We start from the raw sequence: 12,885 nt of genomic DNA, 5'->3' as shown, positions 1-12,885 counted from the left end.
GTTCGAAATAAACATATTTTTTTTGTTGGAGATACTATATAAATCTTTTAAATAAAGAATGGCAGTTTTGATTTTCAAAAAATAATCATTTAACTTGGACTTTTATCTCAAAGATTGCACATATGTTTTTAAAATTTTGGACACCTCCTCAAATTTTAAAATTGCGAAAACTGTGGGGAAATATTCAATTTTTTCTCTTATTTTTGCGCAAATATATTCTTTTCCAGAATGCTCATGATATAGGAAAATTGTTTTTATCAAGAAAAATTCCCTCCGCAGTTTAGGGCAATTCTTAAAAAAGAAAGAAGGCCATTTTTCGAGGAACACTTTTTTTATGCGTCTTCAAAGAACGATTACGCAAATAAAAAATACATAAAGTTGAAAATTTGCATTTTTTTCGATTGGGTATGTATTTAAATCTATTGAAAAGGTAGTTTTACCAGATAACGGAATTTTATAACCTCTGAAGATATTTAAAACAGAGCGTCAAAGTTCGACCAAAAAGTAGGTGTTTTTTTGGGATAGACCATATTCTTAATGTTGGAGGTTTTTCTATCCAAAAAAAGAATTTCAAAAGTCAGTTTTGAGTGATATGTTATGTGTACATAACTGCTAGTAATAATCATTATTTTCCAGATTTTTCCCCGTACAAATTTGTTTCGCTACAAATGTTTGAAACGTCAAAAAAATTAAAAATAAATGCAGTTTGTACAGATTGTTATTTTGTGTGGTATACTAATAGAACCATATTTTCAATAATACTTAACATTTTCCAAATTTCTTCAAGCTGTTCTGAAATTAACTATATTGTGAAGATTTCATAGAAGAACCGGAATGAAAATACCAACTGTGCGTCGAGATAGAGCATTTTGAATGTTTATAGTTAATTTCCGATACAGTCCTTATGTGTGACTGACTGCATTACTGGTTTACATTAGTTCAATAGAACGGGCGATTAAAAGTTTTTGAACGCTTATATGTATCAGTAACTTCATTTCTAATATTTTTAAGGCACGAAAACTAGCAAATTGAAAGATTTTCTAGAAGTTTTCCAATTCTAAAACTTCAATTCTACAACAAATGTTCGCCCTAACTTTCTTTCAACCATGTCTCATTATATTGCAATAGTAGTAATGGATATAACTATAACTATTAAATAGACATTATCCGTTTTGCTATTCAATAATATGAGCTATTACCGCAACTATCACAGAGGTGATTTATACAGGTGGGCCGTCAAATCTGTGCTGTATAGATATTCTTTATCAGTGATCACCAAACATCGGCCCGCGATCCGCATGCAGCCCTAAGAAAGCTTTTGCACGGCCTCCTCCTCTCCTCCTCTTCTTGGCGTAACGTCCTCACTGGGACAAAGCCTGCTTCTCAGTTTAGTGTTCTATGAGCACTTCCACAGTTATTAACTGAGAGCTTCCTCTGCCAATGACCATTTTGCATGTGTATATCGTGTGGCAGGCACGAAGATACTCTATGCCCAAGGAAGTCAAGGAAATTTCCCTTACGAAAAGATCCAGGACCGACCGGGAATCGAACCCGTCACCCTCAGCTCGGTCATGCTGAATACCCGTGCGTTTACCGCCTCGGCTATATGGGCCCCATTTGCACGGCCTGTGAACTATGAAATGAATGCGAATATGAATGAGTGTGGCTGATAGATCTCATAATTGAGTTGTTCAAAAATGTCTCACGAAACCTAATGCAAGCCTATCCATATACGTGAGAACAAAAGGTGTTTACAAAGTTCTTACAGATAGATTAACACGGGAAATCGGGAAATTATTTTGAAAAATCTATTCGAGGTATTATTTCCCAAGTGGAATGTGATCTACTGGTCGAAATAAATGAGCTGTGCAGAAATGAGCGGTTTCGGTTGATGTTTAGCGCAAGGGTTTAGTTGAATTTATGCTTTGAGCCAACATTCAAATTCAAATTAAATTTTCAAACGTATAAATGTTTCTAGACTAAATCGGTGATTCTAAAACCCTAAGGGTCAAATTTGACCTCGAAATTGCGATATCTTTACTGGTTTTAAGATATTTTTTTTCTATTTTAGTATCCAACACCAAAAATTCTAAAATAGAACTTTTTCTCAAATTCTCGAAAACCAATAGATGTATCGCCATTTCGGTTCTAGAATCACTGGTTCACAGTAGGCAGGCAGTACGACGTTAGCCGGCACAGCTAGTAAATAAAACAAAATGTAAAATATTCATGAAATTTTCTTCGGCACAATAAATATTTTCTTGTCTACAACTTTTACAAGCATGAATAGCCTTTTAGGAAATAACCACAGACAAATAGACGTAACACTCTGATAATTCCCATCGTACACCGATTTAACGGTCTGTTTGAAAATTTGATAGTTGCCCACCCATGGCGCTCGCATCGTTTTTGTTGGAGTTTGACGTACCGCCACCTAGATGGATGATGGTTTGAATCGAAAAAGATTTGAAGGGAGTTACGTTTGTTTGCCTGTGAAATAACTGTATAAGTCACTTAATATTTGTTATGCCGATTTGTCTTCAAGGAATTATTTTAGAAATTAACCCGTTTATTGTTTATGCATTTCCGCTGTAGTTTATCTTAAATCCTACCAATTCAACCAAATCTGGAGCTCGATTTGAATAGGTCGTATGTGCTTTTGTCGATATAAAATTCGATCAGTTTATTTTAGTCATTGTATCAATATGGCAGATATTTTGCAAACTTTTAATGATGGAACAGAAAGGCTGTTTTGTGAGGATTCTGCTGTATGTATAAACTTTGCTCAATTTCAACGGTTTTCGCTATAATAAGCGAATCCAACTGATCGAATTTTTAATCGACAAAAGCACATACGACCTATTCAAATCGAGCTCCAGAAATGTTCCTCAGGAAATTCGTTTTTATGATTTCATTGAAATTTCACCAAGGGTACATCCAGAAGACTGTTCATGATTTTACCATGGAATCCTTTCAAATTCCTTCCATTAGACTCTACAAGAACGCAAGAAAATTAAAAAAAATGTATTCTTTTAACCTATCCAGGAGTTGTTCCAGAATTTCACGATGGGAGATCTTCTAAGGAATTCTTCCAGCAGTTTTCAAAAAAAAAAATCCATGATTTCCTGTAGGAATTTCACCCGCAGGAAATTTTCTACAATTTCGGTAGAATTGTCCATGGAATCCATCTTAAGATTGGGTCATTTTTTTCCTTTTCAATTGTCTGACTCGGAATTTTTCCCCCAAGGCTTTTTAGGAAACTTACTAGCGTTTGATTAGAAGTTCTAAAGTTATTTCTATCGGAAATTTTCACGAAATATTGAGTTTAGTTTATCTCTTTTCACAATGAATAAAATTGAATATTACCAAATAACTTTTCCTGGTTTTATTAAACTTTTGATCGATGATATCAATAGTAAATTTTGGTATAAAACAGTTGAAATCTCCTAGAAAAATAGACATAGTTTTGGTCGACGCGATTTCCAACGATGCTGCCGTTTGTAAAAATTTATTTTTTAGAAAAATGGTGAAATATATTGAAAACTGTAGACATCATACACTTATTTGTCCCAAGTTGTCCCAGGCAAAAGTTGGTATTGAAGTCTGCTAACAGCTTATGAAGAGTTTAGCTGCAAATATTTGCACGTTTTTTTATTTAGGGCATATTATATTTTTTTTGTGTTTTTATCAGTTTTGGCCATTTATTGACTACTAATCATCCTTCTGGAGAGTTTCAAACCTCAAACTGATTTTTATTGTCGAAAATGTTTGAACTTCGGCTTTTAATATGAAAGCCCCAGCGTCAATCGTAAATGTTGCTTGAGTACACATTGTCATAAAAATCACAATAATGGACCATACGCCATTTTAAAAAATGTTTCTTGAAAATAATTGTTCTAGTGGAAACATCAAATATGAGTAACTTTACGCATAAATAGTACGACGAAATCAAAAAATATTTTTGGTCGCCGGATTGTACACGCTAAAAACCCTCAGCATCTAAAATGACCTATACTCATAAGTGAGGGGGTTAGAAGCTAAGGGGTGTAAGTGACAAAAACCCATTTTCGAGTAAATGAGGTTTGAAGTTTTTCAGCAATTTTTCATTCCATACAAAATGTATGGAGTTTCAAAATTGACCCAATTTTCTACGATTTGTTGTAATTTTTCTGATCATCGCACATTAGTCGGGCTCCATACAAAGGGGCGGCCAAAACTCTCAAAAAACAAAATTGATATTTTTAAACTTTTTTTTCACCTTAAAACAAAGATAATGTATTGTAGTTTTATGATTCTTAATCAAAAGCATACCAGCTTTTGCATTCCAATGACATTTTCACTGCCAAAGTAGTCTAAGTCATAAAATTGAAAAATGAATTATTCGAAAAAAGTAAAATAATAATATTTTGAGAATGGAATATATGTTTTATGCTATCCAGCATAAGAAAGCTTGTTATTGGACTGTTTGAATGCTCGTATGGTGCAAAATAAATATGTCACAAAATTTTTCAAATTTTCATATATTGTACCATAGGAATTTTGGTAATTTTTAAGTTGGAAAACGGTTCGTGTCGTCACGTGTCGCCGCAATTTCGAATAGTACATCTTAAACATCATGCTTAGAGCTGCATGAAAACGTTTAAACTTTTTGCAGAAATTTGCAGTTTTTCGAATTAGAGCTATTTGAAAAAAGTCATGTTTTTTCATATATTTTACGTTATTTTTCCATTTTTGACTGAAATAAAATTTATCTTCCCACATTTTTCACACGTTTTGAACAAACTTGATTGGATTTCATCAAAAGATTATCATTTAATTAAGTTCAAATTGATTTTCTAACAAAAAAAAAACCCAAAAAATGTGGGGTTTACTGATTTATACCGTTTTTGAAATTATTGAAGTTACGTAATTTTTGGATACCCCTTTTTAAACACTAAAAATACTATATAGCATATCTAGACAACCTATAACTTCGATTAAACACATAAAAAGAGTTTTGGCCGAACTTTATCTTTTTCCGACCATTGTGCATCGTAAAAATAATCTTAAAAAAAGTTCCTGAAAGCTGGAAACCTTACGATTTTTTTGGTATGCTCCGTTCAAAATTAACAAAATGGTCACTTACACCCCTTTGACTCTGGGCGCCTCAAGTGCATAACTTCCAAAAATGTGTAATATCGACACATTCACAAAAACAGCTCGTACACTCTTCTAGATGCGAAATGTCGATATTTTTTGTTTACTAAGGTCACTAGTAAACCTAGCTAGATTGCCGTACACATTTTTTGCGAATTTCACGATTTTGCGGACGCAGGAACTGTTTTTGTGAATGTGTAAGTGTTACACATTTTTGGTGTAGTCTGGAAATGATGCACTTTAGTGCTGAGCGGTCTTAGCGTGTATGGAAACCGGCCATACTGAGCCAACTCTCTCGATCATCGTTATATGTCAGTCCTATATTTCTGCACTATTGGAATATCAAATGAATCTAAACTTGGGTTGAAAATGGGAAGTGAGAGTTATATGCGACGCATGTGGTATGACTCTCAGATCGCCATTATACTGTTATATGTCTTGCATTTTGCTTCTATCATGTGGGCTGGGTGCGCCAATGTATATCCAACTCCTTCACATTTTGAAAAAAGTCTGCTTAGGCTGGTGCGGGAATCGAACTCACAACGCCTAAATGACCGACGCCGCTAGCCGCACGACCACGAAGCTCAATTAGAGGAATTGTGAATTTTTACTAAACGTATTCCACATTATCTGCCAATGTTGCTTTTCAACGCGGCCAAAGTTATATGCACAGCTAATGTATCGATTGTGTTATATGCATATAACTCCGATATGCGCAAATGTCATTGAGTTTTATTAGAAGGCTTTTCAATCGGAACTGTTTATGATATGATACGTATAACGATTCATTTGATGTGAACGTGTCAGACTACGGGTACCATGTATGTGCAGTGTCTGATGAAATAGGCTCTTAGAATTATTTAAGTGGCATAGTTTGTATAGCGGGGCTAGTTGAAACGGGTGGGGTAAGATGAACCAACGGGTTAACGTGGTATTATCCAATCACGATAAACGAAGATATAACACATAGTTTATGAATCAAGGAATCAGAAGGAGTTCTCAGAAGAACTTCTGAAGCATTCATAGAAAAAAAAATCCTGGGAGATTTCCAGGAGGAATCCCAACAAAAAGTCCTAGAGGATTCCTAAACAGATTTCCTGGACGATTTACAAAAGGAACCTGTTGCAGGATTCCTAAAAAAACATTTGAAAGAATCTTTTAGAGGAAACGCTGTAAGAAAACCTGTAAAAAAAATCAAAGGCGTTTCTAAAGAGAATCCAGCAAAAGCTCTTAAAGGAACCCATGAACGAAGTTCCAGCAGAAGCTTTTGCAGGAATATCAAAACGAACTCCTGTAGGAATCCCAGAAGAAACTCCTACAGGAATCTTAGAAGGAACTCCTGAAAACATTCTTGGACGAGTCACAGAAAGAACTCTTTGAATAATTCTGAAAAAAAAACTCTTGATGGGATCGCAGAGAAAAATCTGGAGGAATCCTAGGAAGTACTTCTGCGGGAACTCCTATAAAAGGAACTCCTTCCTTAAAAGGAACTCCTGGAAGAATAACACCAGGAATATCAGAAGGATGCCAGAAAAAAAAAACATGGAAGGATTTCCGAATCAACTTCCGAATCTCTGAAGGACTTCTTCGAGAAATTAACGTTCGGTCAGTCGCACGGTTGGCCGCCACCGGCAGCACTACGCTAATGCTGAGTGCAAAAGGTGAGAATTTTTCAACGTGTTGTACAAAATACAACAGCGCGATCACTCAAAGGTTAGAGGGATCTAAACGAAAACTTTACATCAAATTCCAAGCGGTGTTTACTCCTTGTAAATTGTTGATGATCTTCAGATACGTTGGACGTTGAAGGGCTAACAGCTAGTTTGAAAACTATGAGCTTCTGCTGTCTAGTCTGCAACCCACCAGAGTGGGTCGGACCTATACAAAGTTCGAGAAACGCTGATAAATACCTATGTATACTAGGTATTCGTGCACTATTCGAGACAAAGCTTCATTGAACAAAACGTGTTGACTCGGCGATACGGTGTTTACGGTGATGTTAACGGCGACGGCGACGGTTCACAATCTCGCAGGCGCAACGCTACGCCGCCATACGCTACGTGAAAGAAACGAATCGGAAATTCAAGTTCAGTTCAGTTGCCCGGTCCGCGCCGCTCAGAAATGAGTGAAATCTCAAAGGGTCCCCCGACGGAACCGGTGCCGAGTGCCGCGAACAGGCTAGAAGCGGTTCACTGCTGCTATATTATAAGCAAAAATATGGCTTGAGTGCTGCGCGGTTGCCGGACATCTTGCGGCATTTTACGGTTGTTTTCGGGTGCGCGCGTGTGGGGACCACAAGTGCTGTGAGGGAAATATATGAGTTTATGGCGAAGAAGCTAAACGTGACAATTTTGATGTTTGAGTACAGCCCACAGGTATGGGACGAATTGGTAGAATCAACGTAGCAGATGATTAATTTGGGTACATAACATAATTACGAAAGATAACAGACTGTCGTTGATGATGTGCAACTTCTGTTTTTTTCTTTATCCATGATTTTTGGTTTCTACTGAAGCCATGACCTGTCCACTGTTGATCTTTCATTAAGTAATATCACAATAATGTGCCCGTGTAAAATTATAAATTATATTTAAAAAAAAATGTGGTTGTAAAGACAGCAATTGCACCTCATCAATCATGTCAATTAACAGCAATTCAGTACAGATGTACTGTACACTCTACAGATTCGAATGCCTATTGAACCCGCCTTCTAAGAACCTAAAGACTTTATGGCTGAATGCACAAGGAAGTCTATTTGAGGAATAAAGTGTTTAAGGTCTGATTGGAAGTAAAGCTAAATAAACATTTATTTTTCTGCTCAGGCTCACATTTATCACATCAAATGCTTATTAGAACCAATTGACCTAAATTTGCTAATGCCGATTGTTCTACAAATCGATAGTTCGTACAATGCGTCGTACCCGCCTTCTTCCTATCCGGGATAAATCAGTGGCCAGCAAGTCATTGGCGAACGCAAGGGCCACTGCGAAAGCTCCGTTGATGCAACATACCGCAATCAGTACTATACGTTTTGCCCTCAAGGCCATCGGTATTAACTTCAACAAAGCACTGAAACCGTACATTGCCATGTGGGTTGCCACAAAAGCGGCACCCGGCAGAAGGACAATTTTGTTTCCTGGGCATACTTCGGTCAAGTGTGCTAATGCTTTGCCAAAAGTGAACGAGGTCATTGCCATTGCCGCCATGGTGAGATAGAATGCGCTTTCCCGTCTGTCACTGAAGAAACATACGCTCGATGTGATGAAGCTGCATATGAAGCAAACAATCCATTGCTTGCCTGGGTTGAACCTCGTCATACTGATTTCTAGAACAATGGGAACGCAGATATTGATTAAGGTGTACCAGATGTAGTCGTTTCCATCAAATGCGACGAACAGCGGAAGAAATGGCTTTGGAGGCATGTCGTTATCGCTCAATAACCTAAAAGTAAGAATTACCTTTATTCGCAAATCACTCACTATATCTTGGTGATACAAAACTGACTCACCATTGTAAGATGACGCTGTTGATCGAAGAAAGCAGAATTACTGCAAAAACCGCTACACCGATGAATTCGCGGAATGCATAACGGTTACTTTCTTCAAACACGTTCTTTAAAGCTACTCTCCAGGACTCTCGTGGACAAAACATGAAATAGTGCACCATTGCAACTATCAGATCCACAAAATACTTCGTATTGGGCCACATCAGTCCTGCATCGTTGCAGATCCACTGAAGCAATGCATTTCCCAAGACCTGTGCCACGGTTCCAAGGAGAATCGACGCACTTCTCTCGGTGCTAGAACTGTAGATCATGATCTGATAATAGTATAGCGTCACCTTACTATCGCTTATCATTTCCAACATGAAGCTGCACACGGGAAGCACTTCCCGTAAGTATCCCATGATGCATCCAAGTGCGTACCACAGGCAGACCGGTGGGTGGATGATGCTGAACAGCTCCCTCACATAGCCAACACTGACGTTGCACGAAACCAACAATGAAATCAACACCGGACCCATCATCTGCGCTAGATACAAATCCGGGTGCAAATCGATTCCAACTTCGCCATCCGCCGTTTCGCTATAATCCTTCTTCCAAGGATACGGATCACGCCTGAAGCCGGCGAGAAACAGCGCCAGAATCGATAGTCGGACCACTCCTCTGTTGACGGCCGGCGGCACGTATCCGTTATTGTTATCAGCATCATCAATGCTTTCAGTGGCCGGAATCCTTTCGAAATTTCCACTTTGCACTTCCGTCATCATCATCTACAGCGGAAAACTCTCGAAATTTAACTGAATGGGGCTGTTTGTTGCAGGGGATATGCAGGCACACCCACATTGACCATTTGTGAATGGATGCACTCGGTCGATGTTGCAACCTGTGGCACGGTGCATTTTCGCATGGTAGCCGATAGTTCAGTGAAACGCCGCGATAGAAGTGTGTGTTGCTTTTTGGCGCAAGCGTGTTTCAGGAAGTAATGTCTGGTGTCTGGTGAAATTCATCGTGGTCGAGAAGGGACATCGCATGATGTCATGCAAATGTGGGTTTTCCTACGTTCAATGTACATAGCTCCACAGTTTATGGGTTTATGGAAATGAAACACTTCTGAAGGACATAAATGATTACTCAGCAAAACGTTCTCTTCACTCGATGATTTTCAATATACGAGGGATACATTATTGCGAAGAATACCACACGCTGAATTGGATGATGTCACAATCATAGCCAAAAATGGCCTGTATGAACCACAACCTCTAACGAAAGGGATATAGAGCACCGAATTTTTCAGACAGTTTTTTTTATGACAGTTTTATCTATTGTATGAAATTCACTTCATGTTGATCTTCTAATCTCTTTTGTGTCCGTCAATCCAATCCAATCCGATCAGGCTAAGGCCGGGGTGGCCTCTGCTGTACATAGTAGCCGTCTCCATTCCACTCGGTCCATGGCTGTTTGTCTCCAGTTCCGCACTCTGCGTAGGGTCCGCAGATCGTTCTCCACTTGATCGACCCACCTAGCTCGCTTCGCACCACGTCTTCTAGTACCGGTTGGATGACTCTCGAGAACCATTTTAGACGGGTTGCTATCCGATACGTGACCCGCCCACCGTAGCCTCCCAATTTTCGCGGTGTGGACGATGGTTGGTTCTCTCAGCAGCTGATGCAGCTCGTGGTTCATACGCATTTTTCAAGTCCCGTCTTCCATCTGCACTCCGCCGTAGATGGCACGCAACACCTTCCGTTCGAAAACTCCAAGAGCGCGTTGGTCCTCTGCACGTAGGGTCCATATTTCGTGCCCATAGACGACGACCGGTCTAATCAGCGTTTTGTAGATGGTTAACTTCGTGTTACGGCGAACTTTATTCGATCGTAGAGTTCTGCGGAGTCCAAAGCACGATTTCCTGTCACAATGCGCCTCTGAATTTCTCTGCTAGTGTCGTTGTCGGCGGTCACCAGTGAGCCCAAGTACACGCCTCGATTTCATCACCGTCGATATAAATTCGGGGTGGTGGGCGCGGTGATTCCTCCCTGGAGCCCTTTGCCATCATGTACATTGTCTTCGACACATCAATGACTAATCCGATTCGCCTGGCTTCACTCTTTAGTCGGATGTACGTTTTCGCCATCGCCTCAAATTTACGAGCAATAATATCAATATCATCAGCGAAACCAAACAGCTGAACGGACTTCGTGAAAATCGTTCCACTCATGTTTATCCCCGCTCTCCTAATTACACCGCACATCACTCGATCCATCGTCGCCTTGATCAATCGTATCAGTTTATCCGGGAATCCGTGTTCGTACATAATCTGCCATAGCTGTTCCCAATCGATTGTATCATACGCCGATTTAAAATCTATGAACAAGTGGCGTGTGGGCACGTTGTATTCGCGGCATTTCTGCAACACCTGGCGGATGACGAACATCTGATCCGTTGTAGCGCGTTCACCCATGAATCCAGCCTGATATTGCCCCACAAACTCTCTTGCAATCGGTGATAGACGCCGGCATAAAATTTGAGAGAGTATCTTGTAGGCAGCGCTCAGTAGTGTGATCGCGCGATAGTTCCTGCAATCCAAATTGCCGCCCTTTTTTGTAGATGGGACACACGATACCTTCCATCCACTCCTCCGGTAATACTTCCCCCTCCCAAATCTTGGTAATGACCCAGTGTAGTGCTCTCACTAGTGCTTCTCCATCGTATTTTAGAAGCTCGCTTGGTAGTTGATCTCCTCCAACGGCTTTGTTGTTTTCCAACCAGCCAACATCCTTCTCCATCTCTTGGAGGATAGGGGCTGGAGGTCTTTCGCCCTACGCACGTACTCCTAGATCTGTTATCAAGTCAGATACGGTGCTTGAAACGTCGCCATTAAGGTGCTCATCGTAATGCTGCCGCAACCTCACGCTCGCTCGTCAGAATATTCCCGTGATTATCTCGGCACATGTCGGCTTGTGGCACATAGCCTCTGCGCGAGCGGTTCATTTTATCGTAGAACTTCCGTGTGTCCCTAGTGCTGTACAACAGCTCTTCCATAGCTTCGCGATCTCGTTCTTCTTGCTGGCGCTTCTTCATCCGGAAGACTGAGTTCTGCCTGTTCCGCGCCTGATGTCTATAACGTGCCTCATACGCTTACGTACGGCGGTGCAACATTCTCGCCCATGCTGCATTCTTCTCGTTTTTTCAACTGTTCACATTCGCCGTCGTACTAGTAGTAGTTTCTGTGATTCGGACTCACGAAGCCTAGTGCTGCAACCGAGGCACTACCAATGGCGGATCGAATGTCCCTCCAGCCATCTTGAAGTGTACACTGAAATAAATTTTGCTGTCGTTTCCACCGAATCCATGGTAGAATTAAGAACTGTACCAACAATTTTCTACCGAATGCAAAATTCTGTTAATTGTACTGAAACATTGTCAATATTACCATGCGTGTATTACTGTTGACTAAAAACATTCTTGGTTCTACTATTTGGGCATTGTAATTTCGACCATGTAGACTTGAATGTTGCGTGTCTAAGATAAACATGGTCAAAAATACAATGTCAAAATAGTAACATCAAGAATGTTTTTAGTCAATGGTACTTCACGCATGGTAATATTGACAATGTTTCAGTACAATTAACAGAATTTTGCATTCGGTTGAAAATTGTTGGTACAGTTCTTAATTTTACCATGGATTCGGTGAAAACAACAACAAAATTTATTTCAGTGTAGCTGCGACAAGCTGTTTTTCCGTTGATAGGGCCACTGCTAACTACTGCGCGTAGTTTTGGACCACTTCTACGTTTCGCTGTTGAGCCGCGGCGTTCGACCGTTCGACTTCGACGCGTGGTAATAGCCGTCGAAAGTTTGGAGCGAAATCCGAAGCTATATTCGCCCTGCAGTATGTGCGGACTTTGATTATATCCGAGAAGAATTTACCGTCGATGAGAACGTGGTTGATTTAGTTTTCTGTTTGATGGTCGGGTGATCACCAGAGGTCGCTTTGTAGATATCTTTGCGGAGGAAGAAAGTGCTTCGGACTACCATACTACGGGAGGCTGCAAAGTTCACGCATCGCTGGCCGTTATCATTCGATACGACGTGCAGGTTGTTTCGCCGGATTACCGGTCTGTACATTTCCTCCCTTTCTGCGCGTTCATGTCGCCGACGCTTTTTTCTCGTCATCAGGTCATCGTATGACAGTGCACATTGATGATGCTGCACGGTGTGCCAAAAACCGTTATTAACAAATAAAAATA

General features: G+C 40.0%; 2 protein-coding genes across 5 annotated transcripts in view; one reads left to right on the top strand and one right to left on the bottom strand.

Moving 5' to 3' along the window:
* Positions 1 to 12,885, top strand: part of LOC109420256 (monocarboxylate transporter 9) — a 53,452-nt gene that overhangs the window by 24,601 nt on the left and 15,966 nt on the right. Inside the window, exon 1 of one of the 4 annotated variants that reach the window (XM_029869912.2) lies at positions 7,111 to 7,511. The exons of 2 other annotated variants lie outside the window; for them this stretch is intronic. The gene's annotated coding sequence lies outside the window, so the exon portion shown is untranslated. Of the gene's footprint in view, positions 1 to 7,110; positions 7,558 to 12,885 lie in introns of those variants that run through there. One more of the 4 variants, XM_062853744.1, reaches the window with a different exon arrangement.
* On the bottom strand, positions 7,564 to 10,427 carry LOC109397312 (uncharacterized). Its single transcript, XM_019669641.3, has 2 exons — positions 8,645 to 10,427; positions 7,564 to 8,577 (listed from the first exon to the last, which is right to left on the bottom strand). The coding sequence occupies exons 1-2, from the start codon at positions 9,406 to 9,408 to the stop codon at positions 8,025 to 8,027; spliced, it is 1,317 nt and encodes a 438-aa protein (XP_019525186.2). The 5' UTR covers positions 9,409 to 10,427; the 3' UTR covers positions 7,564 to 8,024.

Source organism: Aedes albopictus, chromosome 2 (assembly GCF_035046485.1).
Source record: "Aedes albopictus strain Foshan chromosome 2, AalbF5, whole genome shotgun sequence".
NCBI lineage: Eukaryota > Metazoa > Arthropoda > Insecta > Diptera > Culicidae > Aedes > Aedes albopictus.
Note: the sequence above shows the minus strand (reverse complement) of the source record. Positions and strands in the feature narration are given on the sequence as shown.

Coding starts and splice junctions, on each gene's coding strand:
- LOC109397312 (XM_019669641.3), bottom strand. CDS start 9,408: ATGATGATGACGGAAGTGCAAAGTGGAAATTTCGAAAGGATTCCGGCC. Junction 8,578..8,644: donor AACAGCGTCATCTTACAATG/GTGAGTCAGTTT, acceptor TCTTACTTTTAG/GTTATTGAGCGATAACGACA.